Source organism: Alligator sinensis, unplaced genomic scaffold (assembly GCF_000455745.1).
Source record: "Alligator sinensis unplaced genomic scaffold, ASM45574v1 scaffold321_1, whole genome shotgun sequence".
Lineage (NCBI taxonomy): Eukaryota > Metazoa > Chordata > Crocodylia > Alligatoridae > Alligator > Alligator sinensis.
Window position 1 is genome coordinate 549,522 of NW_005841969.1, and position 15,306 is coordinate 564,827.

The 15,306-nt window shown below is 42.2% G+C and overlaps 1 protein-coding gene across 1 annotated transcript in view; it reads left to right on the forward strand.

Moving 5' to 3' along the window:
* Positions 1-1,678: 1,678 nt before the first annotated feature.
* Positions 1,679-15,306, forward strand: part of METAP1D (methionyl aminopeptidase type 1D, mitochondrial) — a gene marked incomplete at its 3' end in the record, with an annotated part of 57,511 nt that continues 43,883 nt past the window's right edge. Inside the window, exon 1 of the mRNA XM_006020819.3 lies at positions 1,679-1,737. Within this exon, the coding sequence (XP_006020881.1) occupies positions 1,698-1,737 (40 nt within the window). The remainder of the gene's footprint in view (positions 1,738-15,306) is intronic.

Sequence of the window (15,306 nt, forward strand, 5' to 3'; positions counted from 1 at the left end):
AAGCATGGTGAGGTTCAGTCCAGTGAACTAGAGATCATGCTGCATGGTCAGAACATTAACAATACTGGTTGCATCTTTACACAACCAGTATTGTTCATGTTCTGACCATGCAGCATGAGTGAGCCTTAGTGAGTGACAGGTTTACTCACCTCTTACCTAGGAGTCTTGCAGAGGAATTCCTTGTCACTAGGCAACCAAACCTCAAAGCGCCTTTTTTTCCGTTTTAGCTCCGTTTCTCTCTAATTGGGATTTAGCCAATTTCATCTAAAAGGTGGAATACTGATTTCAGCCTTGAAGTCCAGGCACCGATCTGTCAGCTGGTTTATCTATTTAGTGAGACTGGCTACAAGAAGTAGATTGACTTACAGTTTGTATCTGGAAGCAACACAAGATAATGTTATTGAGCTATAGGTGATGGGCAAACCACCTGCCACATGATCCGATGCACATGGGCTAACACTTCCTGGACAACAGCATTTGCAGGGTGGTAGCTCAGCTTTAGTCTCCTCCTCCCCCCATGGCTCAAGCAGCAGCCTGCTCTTCACAGGACAGGGTAAAGCTCCCATAATTTCCCCCAGGCTGTTCCCTGAATGAGCAGGGATCCAGCTATCAGGTATCTAGGTATGTGGATACCTGACACATGGAAAATATCGAATTTTAGTGATTTTTTAAAATGAAATCTTTGTAATTTCACAAGGAGGAAGCAACCTTGACCACCTGAAACCTGAGATACTGCTTCTGCCTCCGTTCAAGGGAATTTGCACCATAACAGAGCCTCACAAGAGAGCTGACAGACACCTTACCAGCTAAGAGCTGCCTGCCCAAAGGAATTTTCCATCTCTTGACTCCTCTGTGAAATCCTATGAAGTATGAACTTTCATTTGTACTCAGGATAACTTTTACCATCTTTTCTCTGATGCCTGATGAAGGGTGCTTGTGCCCTAAAACTTGCAATTAAAGATTTTTTTCCTGCAAAAATCTAGTTGGTCTAATAAAAGATATCACCTCTACCACGAGCCCTGGGATCCCGCAGAAACCTGGAGTCTACTTCTGGTTCATGAGCTTCACAAAACGTTTATCTGCACTCGGAGGAAATGAAAAAGGTTACATCCTCATAACTTCAGCCTTGAACGTGTAGCTAGAGGGCTGCCAACTCCATTTGCATCTATTCCCGGAGGTTTCCTCATGACGAAATGACATTAATGACTGATCTGCTGTACGGAGTAGACTTTAGGCCAGGAAGGCAAGTGCAGGTTACTACTGCATTAGAAAACCCACGGGACTACTGTATACATTGGATGTAACATTTACTTGACAGAATGCCCTATCATTTCTCTTGCGGGTGACCCCGGCAGTCTCCTGGAGGCTGATATCTCATTCCCGGAGACACCAGGGCAATGCTGGCGGGTTGGCAACCCGGTGTAGACCCCTGCTCCCCTCAGCAGGGAGCTCTGCTGCAGTCCCCTCCGAGTTCAAGTTGCCTTCAAGCCACATCGTAAGGTGTGCGTGTGTGCTCGCGTGTGCGTGCACGCGGGCGTGTGCACGGGGGCGCGCTTGTGCACATACGTGTGCCCCGGTGCGTGCGTTTGCTCCTTTTGGCCTACTGATGTCGCTCCCCACCCCCTGCTCCTTCCTCTGTCAGTGCTGGCCCCGCCCCGCCCGCCCGCGGCCACGTGACCCGGGCCCAGCCGTCCAAGATGGCGGCGCCCAGAGCTGTGCGCACGCTGCGGCGCGGGGGTGAGTGCGCGCGGGCTCTGCGCTGAGGGAGGGGAGCGGGCCGGGCCGGGCCGGGCCGGGCCGGGGGGAGGCACAGTCACAGTCACGGTCACGCTGCCCCCGAAGCGGCCCTCACACCCCCTTCTTTTCCTGCTCCCCCGAGAGGGACTGCACCGCGCGTGGCAGGGGCGGTGACACAGCAACGCCCCACCCCCGAGAAAGACGCTGACAAACTCAGACAGCAAACCTTTCTGCTCCTGAGGCTGCGTCTCGCACGGGAACAACCTGAGTTTAACTGGAAAGGTAGAGTGCTGTGTGGTCTGCCCGTCGCGGGAGGAAGTGTAATGTCTGCCACAAAATCATGGACCGTGGAGGAAAGACTTTAAGCAACACCGTGGTTTTTCCAAGCAGACGAACATGTGGTCACAGACCAACATTTCCTCACAGGGTTTCTGTAGCTCGAGAGACTTGAGGATTGTATCTACTGCCAACAATTAGAAAATTGTCAGACAGCTTGGAGAGATCTGCAGCGAGCACACACGCACGCGCGCAGCTTGCGATGTGGCTTGAAGGCAACTTGAACTCGGAGGGGACTGCAGCAGAGCTCCCTGCTGAGGGGAGCAGGGGTCTACACCGGGTTGCAATTTTCTAATTGTTGGCAGTAGATACAATCCTCAAGTCTCTCAAGCTACAGAAAGCCAGTGAGGTTATGGTTAAAACATAGTTAAAACTGCCTCAGCCACAGGAACCTTGTCTGCACTGTCCCCTGTTGCTAACACCATCCTAGCCCTTTTACTTGTGAAGCTCCAGAGTAGATAAAGAAGTGTGGTTCTCAACTGTTTCAGACTCAAGATGACCCTCATTAGACTTAAAGTACCTCTCCATAACCTCTGCAAATTGAGCAGCAAGCTGTTTTTAAAATTTATTACAGTGCTCACTTCTTTGCAGAGGGGCCACACAGAGCACAGCCCTAAATCTATAGGCAGAAAAAAAAATCTTCCTTTGGCCTTGGTGATGAAAATGTACTCACATTTTTGAAAGCCTGTTAAATAATCTGTTACATCAACAGAGCATTAATTATAACTGTGAAAAGCATCCTTAAACTCCACTTTGCATGATAGCATAATGTTAATGTATACAGTTACTGTATAACAAAAGTTCAGTCTCTTGTCTCATGCCTGTTGTTCTGCTGTTGACTTCTTTTTGATTTTGTCCAGGAACTTTGAAGTAAGTTTAAAGTTTGAAAATATAAAAGCCTTTTCTTTATAGCTAGCAGCAAGCTTTGTAGGCAAAAGGAGTTTTTGTGGTAAGTGGTGAAGGGTTTTGGTAGTAAAGAAATCCCCCATTGTGCAGTTGAACTCATACCCAGGAAGATTCTCAGTGTTTCTCCTTCAGAATCTAAACCTGAAGAATCTAAGTCCCAACAGCCAAGATTCTCCCTTTGTCACATGTCCTTTGAATCATTGTCTTGCCAGTCCCTCTTTTACTTGGATGTGCCATCTGTGGTGTTCAATACCATGTAGAATCCTTCTGTCCTGAGTCTCAAATGAACTGGGCTTTACTGTAGCAGCTCAGACCACCTTTCCTTAGAATTCAGAGGCTTCTAAAACTGGTAGTGTTTTCCAAGGCTTCTTATCTAAAGCAATGGCTCCCAACCTTTGTAAGACTGAAGGCACCCTTTGCTAGACTCAGAGCACCCTATGAAAAATGCCATCTCTTGGCTGTCACTCATTTTTTTTGGCTACGGAAAAATACTAGAGTGATTCTTCTGTAGCAAAGAACTCAGAAAGATCACAACCATTCAGAAATGTTTTTAACACTATAAAATCATATCTGAAATCTCTGGGTTCATCTTGTGAATCATGTTTAAGTGTTTGCACACCTAACAGTGCTAAAATTGCATGGTACCCTGCAGCACCCTTACAAAGATCTCATAGCACCCCAGGGTGCTATGGTACACTTTCATTGGGAATCAGTGATCTAATGTGTCAAGCTCTTGTTTCAAGAATTGCGTTTGTGTGACGGACCTCTAGAGCTGTTTTGCCTTGGGTTTTGCTTTTTCTTTAGACTGCTTACAAATGTGAAAAAACCCCAGCGTTCTACTTTCAGCTTGGTGCGCCCCTACACCAAGTACAGCTCATGCCCAGAAGATGTATAATGTCAGTTTGACCCAGCTCACCCAATGTCTGTATAGATCACGTGCTTCAGCTGGGCTTTTTGGTGCTTTTATCTAATAGCTGATTGAATCAGCTATTTGATATAAAAGAACCAAAGAGCTCCACTGAAGCACATGATCTATACAGACTTTGGGCAAGTTAGGTCAAACTGACGTGCTTCTCTTTGGTTTTGGTTTGTTTTTTTTCCCCACATCTGTCAGCGGCCTCTGTGATCTAAACTTATATCTGTATCCATGTCTATTCCAAGTTATTAATTTTATGTTGGTAAGGTATCATACAGCCCTTGAGAGCTTCTGTCTTATTCATTTTCCTTCTCAGTTCTGCATTTCCAGAAGTTTAAAAAGCAAAATCACAAAGGAGTTCATAAAGGGTTGATGAGGCTAAATCAAATTTTCCCTGAATTGGACAGTGCAGTAATTTAATTTTAAAATACTAAAAGATGGAAAGAATTGAAATTAGATTGCTGTTGATCTAAGAAAACCCATTCCACCTAAACTGAGTATAAATTACCTTTTTGTCAGTGTGTCTTAGTGATATAATTTCATATTTTTTGAACATTTTAATGTATGATTAAGAAGAGTGTTCTCAATGATGGAATCATTTCTAGAGACTGAGAAAATAAGCATATCTGAAAACCTTGGGGGTGGGAAATTTGCAAGTTGGGTAAATACCCTGTGTTGGGTATTAAAGGGTTTTTGGCTAACTTTAGAAAAATCTATGTTTATTAGGTAAAAAGAAGGTGGATTATTTTGCTAAAATAACTGTTTTGTGTTCTAAAAGAAAGTGTGATGGGGAACTTAATCTAATAGATCATTCTTTACTGTTTGCAGACTTGCATTTCAAAATATGATTCAATACCAAGTGCAACAGAACCACTTAAGAATATGAGTAATCTGCATGAATGGAGTTTGGGCAGAGCTGTGTTAAATGTGCTGTTAAAAGTATTCAAAAGAACTATATTCAAAAGTATTCTTGCAAATAGGCTAAACTCAATTTTGCTGCAACCATGTTTGAACCATATTTAAGGCGAGTTTTGCAGTCAGCGAAGAGGAGACCTAATTGTATTTATCATTTTGAAAAGGAAAATTAAGAGACAGCCAAAACATTGAAACATAAAAATGGCATGCTGAGCTTGCACAGTATGCATTTACACATTAATATGGATTATATGATGTTACATTGGCTTCTAGGTGATCTAATTGCACATTGTGACAGTTTTCAAGTGTTAAAAATAATTGCACCGGTGACATTCCATTGCTAATAAAAAAATAAAATCAAGGAATTACAAAAACCTACCTACATAAAGCAAACACAATCCAGAAGGGTCTATGACATAACAGTCCTCTTGTGGAAACTGATTTACTGATTGTAGACATATAAACCATTATAATGAAGAAGTTCCTCCATCTTTTGTGAGCATATTTCTGTCTTCAGAACTATGTAGTTGCTGGAAATATATTTACTTGGAAATTAAGTGAGAGTCCAAAATCTAATGGTCATAATCATGTGTGACTTCCTTACTCATGACATATTGAAGTACAAAAAAAAGATAAGATTCTACTTTTAAATGGTTCCTTTACCATGGACCATGATAAGTGCTTCTGCTGTGTCTTGTATTGTTTCTTTGTTTCTGATAATGAAACAAGACTCTAGAATATTGATGCTGCAAATAATAGGACATACTTTCAAAATTACATAATTGCAAATCTGTACCTGCGTGTATATGTCCAGAATATGTTTATGTAACCATCCACCAGGCTTGTGTATAATGTGTAATTTCTTGTATATTTTGGCTATTGCTTGTACATTTGGTAGCTAAGTATGCATTTGGATACTGTATTGAACTAGAATACTGGAGCAGTATTTGTCATTCCTAAAAAATAGTGATGAAGCCTGACCTCACCAATTATTTTGGAATTGCCCTGCCTGCATGACTTGAGAGTTGTATAACAAACATGTCTGTAGTAAACCAAGTGCCTGTTTAATATCTGTGGAAAAAAAAGACATTTTAGAAAGGTTTGAGTTTTTCAGATCATGAACGGCGCATGCCCCTGGCGGCTGGGGGAGCATGGCTATGCTGGCGACAGCAGGAGCACAGTGGCAGGAGCCTGACAGCGGTAAGCGCAGAGCTTCTGCAGTGCTGTTGGGGGTGAGGGGTGGGGGTGGCGAGCACCAACCGGGGTCGGTGACCACCTGCATGCGTGGCAGCAGCCAGGGGCGATCGTGGACCGCTCGCAAGCGTCACCGGCAGTGTTGGCAGTGGGGTGGTGAGCAGCAACCGCCCGCAGGCACCATTGATAGCATCAACAATGCCTTCTTGCAGGGGGTGCACTGCCATGCTCAGTGGGTGCACGTGCACCCGCATGCACCCCCTACACATCACCCCTGTTTCGGATTATTGATTTTTTTTAGTATTCATTTAGTATTATTTTATTATTCTTTATTTATTTTTGATCAAGCAAGGCTTCCTTAGTACCCCAAGTTAATCAGTAACATTTTTTTTCTGGGAGAAAGAAAACAAATAGGAAATTCATGTTGTTGGCAAGTTGAAAAAAAATAGTGTTTTGATGCATAGACGAGTACCTCAGAATTTGGTTTGGAGCAAGTGCTGAATGTCTTAGAGGACAAGCTGATAATTTCTTTAAGTTCCTATGTTTGCCCCTCTGAGAAGTTTGAATCAGATTTAATATTCTTGTCCCTGGCCCTGGACTGATTATTGCTTGTCCTATGTCCCAGCCTAAAGTGATTTTAGTAAAAAATTACATACTTCTAAGGAAAAAGAAAATGTTTTCTGGTAGGATGATCTTCAATGAAAAACTCAATCATTTGAAACTGCACAGAGGGTTAATAATATTTGATTCAATCCAGTTGGGGATGGATTAGTGTGTGTGTGCACATGCATTTGATGTTTGATATGGTTCTGTCACATGAAAAGCCTTTAAAAATACTTCTGGTATATTATGTTGGACTCTGCAGCATCTTTGCATGAACTGGTGTGTAGGCTTATTGCTTGGAGACAGAAAAATAAAGTCCCTACTCCATGTCTGTTTTCTTCACATCTCTTGCTTTCAAAACTTGCTTGATTTCCAGAAACCCACCCCAAACCAGAACAATCAGCCTAGTCTCCTGGGTATGAGTCAGTTACAACCTTTCCAGTTTCAGCCAGCTGGGAGGGAATAGGATTCATCCTACCACTTCGGGACCTCTCTTTTTACCAGCTTCTCAAATCTGCATGTAACTTCACCCAGATCTGCTGTGTAGTAGATGAGAATCCAGTAACTTTTTCCACAGCAGAGCACCTTTTTGTATTGTCATGTATAATGCTTTATAGAATCTAAACATTATTCTGAATAATTAGAGGGATTAGCAGCATTATAAGTAAATGCCTTCCTTGTGCTTAAATGGATTCCCCAGTTTGTTTGTTACTGTAGACTCTTTCTAATTCACTCCATTAAATGCCTCTTCCTCCATCTTCCTTTTTATTGAGGAATTTGCTAAGTAACATGTTCAGGAAAGTAACTGACCTTCAAATGGCCCCTTCTTTTTCCTCCCCACCTCCACTTCCAGCTTATATCAAAGTCAACAGAAACACATCCTGCTTGCAAGATCTGCTTCCAACTTTAGATTATATCTTCTGCTCCTCTTTTCCTATTTGTTTTTTACATTAAGTCACCTGGAATGTGAGTCTGGTCTTTCTTGCTTTGGCTAGACCTTTTTTATTGTGTCATGTAACATTCATAGCAAGGATGAGGGTGCTGAAACATTAACGGGAGCACATGGGACCTGCATATGGCACTGTGTTGCACTTAGATGCTCAAACCAAAATCCTGGTGCTTGATACTTTTTTAATGTGGCCTTTTGGCTAAGATCCCTGCCCCATAGAATTTGCAATCTAAATAGCCCTGACAAACAACAAGGGGAGGATGAAGTATTATTTCTATTTTACAGATTGAGATATGGAAGTACAGAGATGTGTTAAGTCTTTGGCACTGGCAGAAATTGGACCTGATATCCAGAATCCCACAACAATGCCTTACCCAAAAGGTCATCCTTCTAATCTTTGAAGATAAATGGGTGGCAAAAAAGCAGAGCTCTTAAGCAGTTGGATTCAACATCCATTTCACTGTCAGTTGAACTTTCACTTTCTTCATTCTTTATCACTGAATAATTCTTCTCCATTTATCGTAGGGCTTTCTAAGCTAGAAAGGATTGGAATTTCTAATGGAATTCTACTCTTCGTATTTATATTTTAGCCTAAGATTGAAAATAGAATCTGTTTTATTCTTCACAGAGTGTTGTTTTACTTTCTGCTAGAGATGGGGTCTTGGTTGGAAAGTACAGATCAGAAGAGGAGTGTCCTTAAGTCAAGCCAGTCCTGAAGCTGCACGGACTGTTGGAGCACCTTTGATGCAGTAATAACTTTCCTTCATTCCTCCCAGTCTTTTGCAGTCTTTGTACAATCAGTTTTAATCCCATCCATTTTTTGATGTTGGTGGTCCAGCTTGTCCTAGGTCTTCCTCTCCTTGGTCTGTCCGCAGCACCCTGCAGGACAGTGTTGGTAAGGGAGCCTTCTTAAAGTTCAAGAGTAGTTGAGTCCAGAAGTTAGGTATGAGCTGGTCTTTGCTGTTTCCTTCTCACTCAGCTTGAATAATGAACTAGGTCATACCATGCCTTTTTTCAGTTTTGTTCCCTTAACCTACCACAGTCATGTTGGTTATATTTCTAGTATTATGATTAAATGAACAAACAGCTTTTTATTATTATTATTTTTTAAATCTAACTTTTGGACCTCAAGTAAATGGACTATGCCCCTTTAAACTACAGACCCGCTTTCTACATTTAGTTAAATTCATTTCTCTCTGGTCTTAACACTGAATTTCATTCATTAGTCCAGAAGCTACTTGTAACAGACATAGGCAAAAATTATGCATACCAGAAGAGTTCTAAAATAGTGTGTCATGTACATTGTTTAGTTCTGGAAAAACAATACGCTGTTTCATTCCAACAAAATTCCAAGTCCTTCTCGCACGCTATGAAGACTGATTCATTTGCATCAGTGCAGAAAACTAAGAATTCAGGATTAGGGGCAAAAAAGGCCAGCATTCCAGTTTAGATCTGAAGTGAAGTTTGCTCTACATGATAGAACCTTTATGTTATCAGGTTGTATTGCTTCCTCTGTACTGCGTGCTTAAAATGTTCTGCTTAGTTTCAAGAATTTTTGGCTACTTCTGAGCCAGTTAATAGACTTTTCCTAGTTTGGGATTGTCTTTGGTGTCAAACCTAGCCATGTAGGTTTTTTAGATATATCAGACTTCTTCCGTCACCCACTGAAATTTAGACGGGTTTGATTTGAAGTCCTGGTACTGATTCTCTTGATTCTTGAGCAAATTAAAACTAAAGCCCACAAGTCCCAGTGTGAGCAGCATTGAGTCATAATTTTGTCATCAAAACAGACTAGATACTATTTTAAAATCAGAAATGATTCTTCTCATGGTCTGCAACAAAAGGAATTTTTGGATTAAAACTATATATAGGCTTCATAGATGCATGCAATTTTCACAATTGTTATTAGGGTGGTATGAAAAAATTCAAGGGATCTATTTTCAGAGTGTTTAGAACTTAAATTCTCAGTGGAGAGAATTGGTAAGTGTTGCTCTTGTTGGCAGTTTAGGTATGCTGAGGTGTTAGCGTTGGGCTGATCACAACGCTACTATTGCCTAAGCTTTGTATGAACAAAGACAACACATCGCTTGCTATTGTTGTCAGCCCAGCAGCTTTCACCAGCATTAAAATTCAGTTGTTAAATATTTTGATGAAGCAGGGGGGAGCAGTCTGCTCAGTTGCTTGTTTGCTTTTTCATCTCCCTTTCCCCTGCCAGTATACTGGGCTCTGTTCCTTGGTCGTTGTGGCTGTTGTAGGCATTTCCACTTACCTTAAATAGTGTTTGTATCTAACTTGCACATTTAGCCTAAATGTTATGATACTTATGTGAGAGAGTTGCTGAAAGTTTACAAAGTTGTAGTGTATAGTCTAGTTTACAGTTACTGCATCCTGTAGAAAGAAACTGCTTGGATAAAGTAGCGTTTAAATTTAATTTTTTAGTTTTCAGTTACGTATTTCTGGTAAGGTCTATCACCACTGCTGTTACCTGGCGGCGCATATATTTAATCGAGTTTAGACAAGCAGTCTACCTGGACTTAGGTCCAGATGAACTGTTGTAACTGATGAACATAATCCCTCTCTGTTAAGGAATCCAAGACCTATAGCACCAGGATTTCCAAGGGGAGTTGAAAGAAAACTGTTCAAGCATCAGCTTTTTCTTTGATTATTTTCTCTGTTATTCCTACACAGAATCACTGTGTACCCTTGTGCTAGTGTACATTGCCACAAGGGAAACTTCTGAGTGGTTTGTTGGTGAAAAAGACTCTTTAAATATACAAGGAAAACAAAAATAATGAACAAAGCACTCAGAAGAAAAGGTTACTCTGACATTTCTTGATAATTGCTTACTAATAAAGTGATAATTTATTTCATAAAATAACAAAAGAATTCTTATAGTTCTATTATAATTGTGTTAATGTTTATCACATTATTAGCTAAATTCTACTACTGTGGGAAATAATAGTGGTAACATTAATTTTTGGTGTTAAATGTTTATTTCTTTAGTCTGCCTCATTCTATTTAGAATGGTACGCCACTTAAATACACAAATAAATTACTTTAACTGCATAACATTATCTTGGTGGGTCTTTCATTAAAATTGTTTTTATGATTGCAGGGTAAGTGTTAATATTCAATCTAATTAAATGTAATTGCATTTCCTGTGTGATTTATTTTTAGCATGATTTAGCATGCATTTATTTTTTATCTAAAGCTGGAAGTTGGTCAGGCTTTTATAAGAAAAATATAGATTTAAGATGGCACAAACAGCAGCCAAGTTGAGGCCCATATTGTTTACAATGCACAAGTTAAAAACATTAAAAGAAAACTGTTCATTTTATGGGACACTTAATATCTATTTGACCTTCAGCAACTGCCTCTTTCTTATTTTAAGCCTCCATTGTCTTGTTATGCTATGGATTTTTTTTCTTTACTGTTTTGGGTTTTCTTTTCAGTTTTTAAATTTGAAAAAGGAGGATAATTTGAAGTTTTTTCTTTTATTCCTAAATCAGCTTTTCTGTCATGGTGGACTGGGCACCCAAGCTTATTCATTTTTTTTTCCTGTTGCACAAGTCTTAACCTATTGCTGCCTTTCCTTATCTTTTCCTATATTGCACAGTTCTACTGAGGCATATTTAAGTTTTTTCCTGGTAGCTTGAGAAATATTGTGATGCATTTATAAGGTGACCTCCAGTGGTAGAAAAATTGGTTTGGGGCCATTTTTGGTTTTGTGATATATAGTTTTTTTCATTTTAAACTTGGGTCTTCTTTATCTTGGAAATCTCTATAGTGGGGAACCTGTGTAGTTGTAGCAGTGGTTCTCAACCTTTTTAGACTGAAGGCACCCTTCTATACCATATACTAATTGAGCAGTATTCCATTCCAAAAAAGTAACTTTACCATGCTTACCTCTTTGTAGAGGGGCCAGGCAGTAGGAGTAAGTGGGCCAGGCAGGGATGAGCCTGAAGCTACTCTTATCTGCTTATCTTTTCACACCTGGCTTATCTCCTGCACCTTATGACATCCTTCAAGAATCTTGGAGTACCCCAGAGTGCTGAAGTATTTTGGTTGAGAATCATTGGCGTATGGCATCACAGGAGTGAATGCTGAGAGGGAAGATGCTTATCAAACTACTTGAAAACTTTTACTTATGACCACTCACAAACATCTCAGAAAAAAACATGTCAGCGCTACATCTACTTTTGCCCCTTTGGTTAAGGTATGTCACGGAACTAGTTCAGTCTTGATGTTCCTGATGTCAAAAATAAGTAGGATAAAAATATTTTCAGGCCTTTCTTTCTTATACAGTGTTATGATATTAACTGTAGTAAAACAATCTTTTTGCATACCATTAGTAAGAGGGAGAGTTCTTGTAACGTCTATATAAAGTTAGTCATGCTCATTCAAAATTTTTGATGATTACAGAAGGCTTGAGATATTAAACTGAGTCTATTACTGGTATTATGGGGGGACTTAGAAACACCAGCTAAGGTTGAGGTGCTGTTGCACTAAATCCAAAGACTGTAGTACCTGCCCTAAAGAGTTGGGACATAAATGGTGGAAGAGGAAATGGGGGTTCATAAAAAATGAATTGACCTGCCTGGAGGGAGACTCAGGTCTCTTGAGTTCTGTTCTAGCATCCTGTCCACTGGACCACACTGTTTATCTTTTCTGCTGATTTGTCTCAGTGGGCCTTAAAGATCCCATGGCATGTGTACTTGGCAAGGTCTTTTTTCCTGTGTTATGTGCAAGTGAGTGAAAGGTGTGATCTGAGCACAAGGCTAGGAACCAGACAGTCTTGGATTCTGAGCCTGAATCTGACAATGCCTTGCCTTGGACTTGTCATTTAACCTCTGTTTCTGTTTCTCCACCTACCAAATGGAGATGTTTATCTACCTCACAGGTGTGTTGTTGAGATTAATTAGTTGTTTATAAAGCACTTTGAAGATGAAAAGCCCTATAAAAAATGCTAAGTATTATTATGCATGAGCTCTTGAGTGTATAATGGTTGTTTCCCTGCACAGTGTTTAAAGCAATTTGTGACATCCCAAGTATGAAAAGCATCATATGAAATTAAAGTCTAGTTTTTGCTTTTCCCTTAAGGAAAAGTCACTCAGATTGTATGTCCATGGGTTTAAGTTGGAATTAGACCATATACCTGCCCCATTTGCTATTGATAGTAAAACTGTGAAAGTTAGATCATCTCATGAGAGGATCTGGCTTCATTCAGTTCCCTCCTCTCTCTCCTACCCTACCTGTTTCTTTCCTTCTAACATCTCAAATCTTTAATTTCCTTCCATTTTGCCAAAACCTTCCTCCATGCTTTAACCAACCCTTGCCTTCAATAGTGTGATCTTTCCCTCCCTGACTAGCAAAGCTCCCTTTCAAGCCAGTCTAATAGGCTACTACTAAACTTTCTCCCCCTCTAATCACTGGCATCAAATATATTCACTGCCTTCTTGTCACATTCTGCAGTTTTACGCAGCCTGCCTCTCGTACCCTTTGCTGCACTCAACCCTCCCTTTTACTTTCTTCCGCTCATGCTTTTTTGACTTCTGTGATGCCTCTTGCTTTGGAAGCAAGCTTCATCTTCTTTTAGTGCATAAAACAATCACCTTTACTTCCTTAAAACCCCTCCCTCTCACACACAATAATTCCATGACATGCCTACAATCTGTGAAGCAAACAAAAATGCCAAAATAAGAAGCAAGGGTGTTTTTAGTGATACTTTTTATTGGACTAACAGTGTAATTGGGAGAGATGTTAGCTAAACTTTCAGGAACAAAGTATCATTCCTCAGATTTGGGAAAGAAGAAGATAGTCAAAGTTAAATTCTCTCTCTCAAAAAAAGATAGCACAAAAATACCCCTTGCTCTCCTCTTCTTTCCAGGACCATCACAGTTATAACACCCCAACCCTACTACAAATAAGAAGCAAGATTTACTGGTTTTGAAATTGGACTATCCTGTTCTTGAATATCTATCTAGTGCAGGGGTAGTCAACCTGTAACACAGGCTTCACAGGTGGCATGGGCATCTTGTGTGTGTAACACACAGCGGATTAAGGTGGGGATCAACAGCACAGCAACAGAGCAAGAAGCATAAAGCAGTGCAAGAGATCAAGCATGGTGCAAAGTATAGGGACTAGAAGGCATAGCAGCAGATTGGGTAGAGAGCAGAAAACAAAGTGGCACATTGGTCAGAGGAAGGGGATCAGAATGGTACTGATGGAGTGTGAGAGCTAATTTGTGGCATGCTTGCCAAAAAGGTTGGCCTCCATTGATCAAGTGTAATTGGTATCTGCACTGTGGTCTGTCCAATTTAAATGAAGAATTTCTCCTCAGTTTAAAAATATCTAACAAACTTTTGTAAGATCTTACAGGATTAGGACAAAGGTATAAAAGGAACAAATGCCCCAGTCTTGCAATGATTTATGCCAGGGGTTGTCAACTGAGAAGGCCCTAGTGCAGGGGTGGGCAATTATTTCGGGTGGAGGGCTGCTTACCCAGTTTTGGCAGGCTGTCAAGGGCTGCATGGGTAGCCCCACCCCTTGACAGGTGCCCCACCCCCTGGTCACCATCTTGGGACCAATGTCCCAATGTTTTGGGACCAATGTCCCAGGGCCAGTGTGGTGGCGATGCCCCCACAGGCTCTAAAAGAGGTGAGGGCAAACCCCGTGGGCCCCAAAACCCAAAAACAGATCCCCCGGGGGGGGAACTTACCTCCGGCTGGTCTGTCGGCGCAGGAGCCGGGACTGCGGCCACAACCGCATGAGCCGGCGTTACACCAGCTGTTTAAGCAGCTGTTCCCTGCACGGGGAACAGCTGGACCAATTGCAGGGGCTGTACTGGCCGCCGCGGGGAAGTTTAAAAGCCCTGACAGCACTGGCGAATGGGAGGAGGAGCTAGAGGGGGAGAGAGAGATAGCGGGCAGCACGCCAGACATGCTGAGGCTCTCGCCAGGAAGAGGCATGGCGCCACCGGCACTGCAGTGGCAAGCGGGGCAGGGGAAATCTTCAAGCCCCCTGCCGGAGGCAGAGCAGGGGAAGCACTTTGGCCCCCTGGAGAAGGAAGAGCAGGGGAAGCACTGCAGCTCCCTGCGGGAGGCAGACCAAGAGAAGCAGTCGAACCACCTGGAAGGGGTAGAGTAGGGGGGGGGTTTGAGCCCCCTGTAGGCGGCTGAGGGAAAGGAGGTGGCTCCACATCCCGCTCCTCCCCAGAGGAATATTTTTTCTGAAGACAAAAAAAAAAAAAAAAGGAAAAGGAGGAAGATCAAAGGGATAGAGAGATAAGGTTCGGGCATCAAGACTGGAGGGACACGAGCCAACTGAGCCCACTCAGGCGTGTGGTCCCCCCTCCACCCGAAGCAGACCACGGGCAAGCTCGTGAGGCCGAAACCAACATTGTACCATCACGTAACCAGTTGGCGAGTGGACGGGGTGTAGGGGAGGCGGAGCCCCGGGGAACATCGCACCAAGCAACCGTGAGTACAGCCATTGTCAGGAAGCCCTCTTGCGAAGATCTCCACTGAACCACCTCTCTGGATAGCTTAACAGCAAAGTCGTGGCAGGTGAGTTGAGGGGAGGGGCTACATCCCCGACAGGCCATGCCACCCATAAGGCCCCAGTTATCACAGCCAGCACTGGAGGGGCCCAAAGCGGGGCACTGGCTGGCAGGGGTCATAGATTCATAGATGTTAGGGTCGGAAGGGACCTCAATAGATCATTGAGTCCGACCCCCTGCATAAGCAGGAAA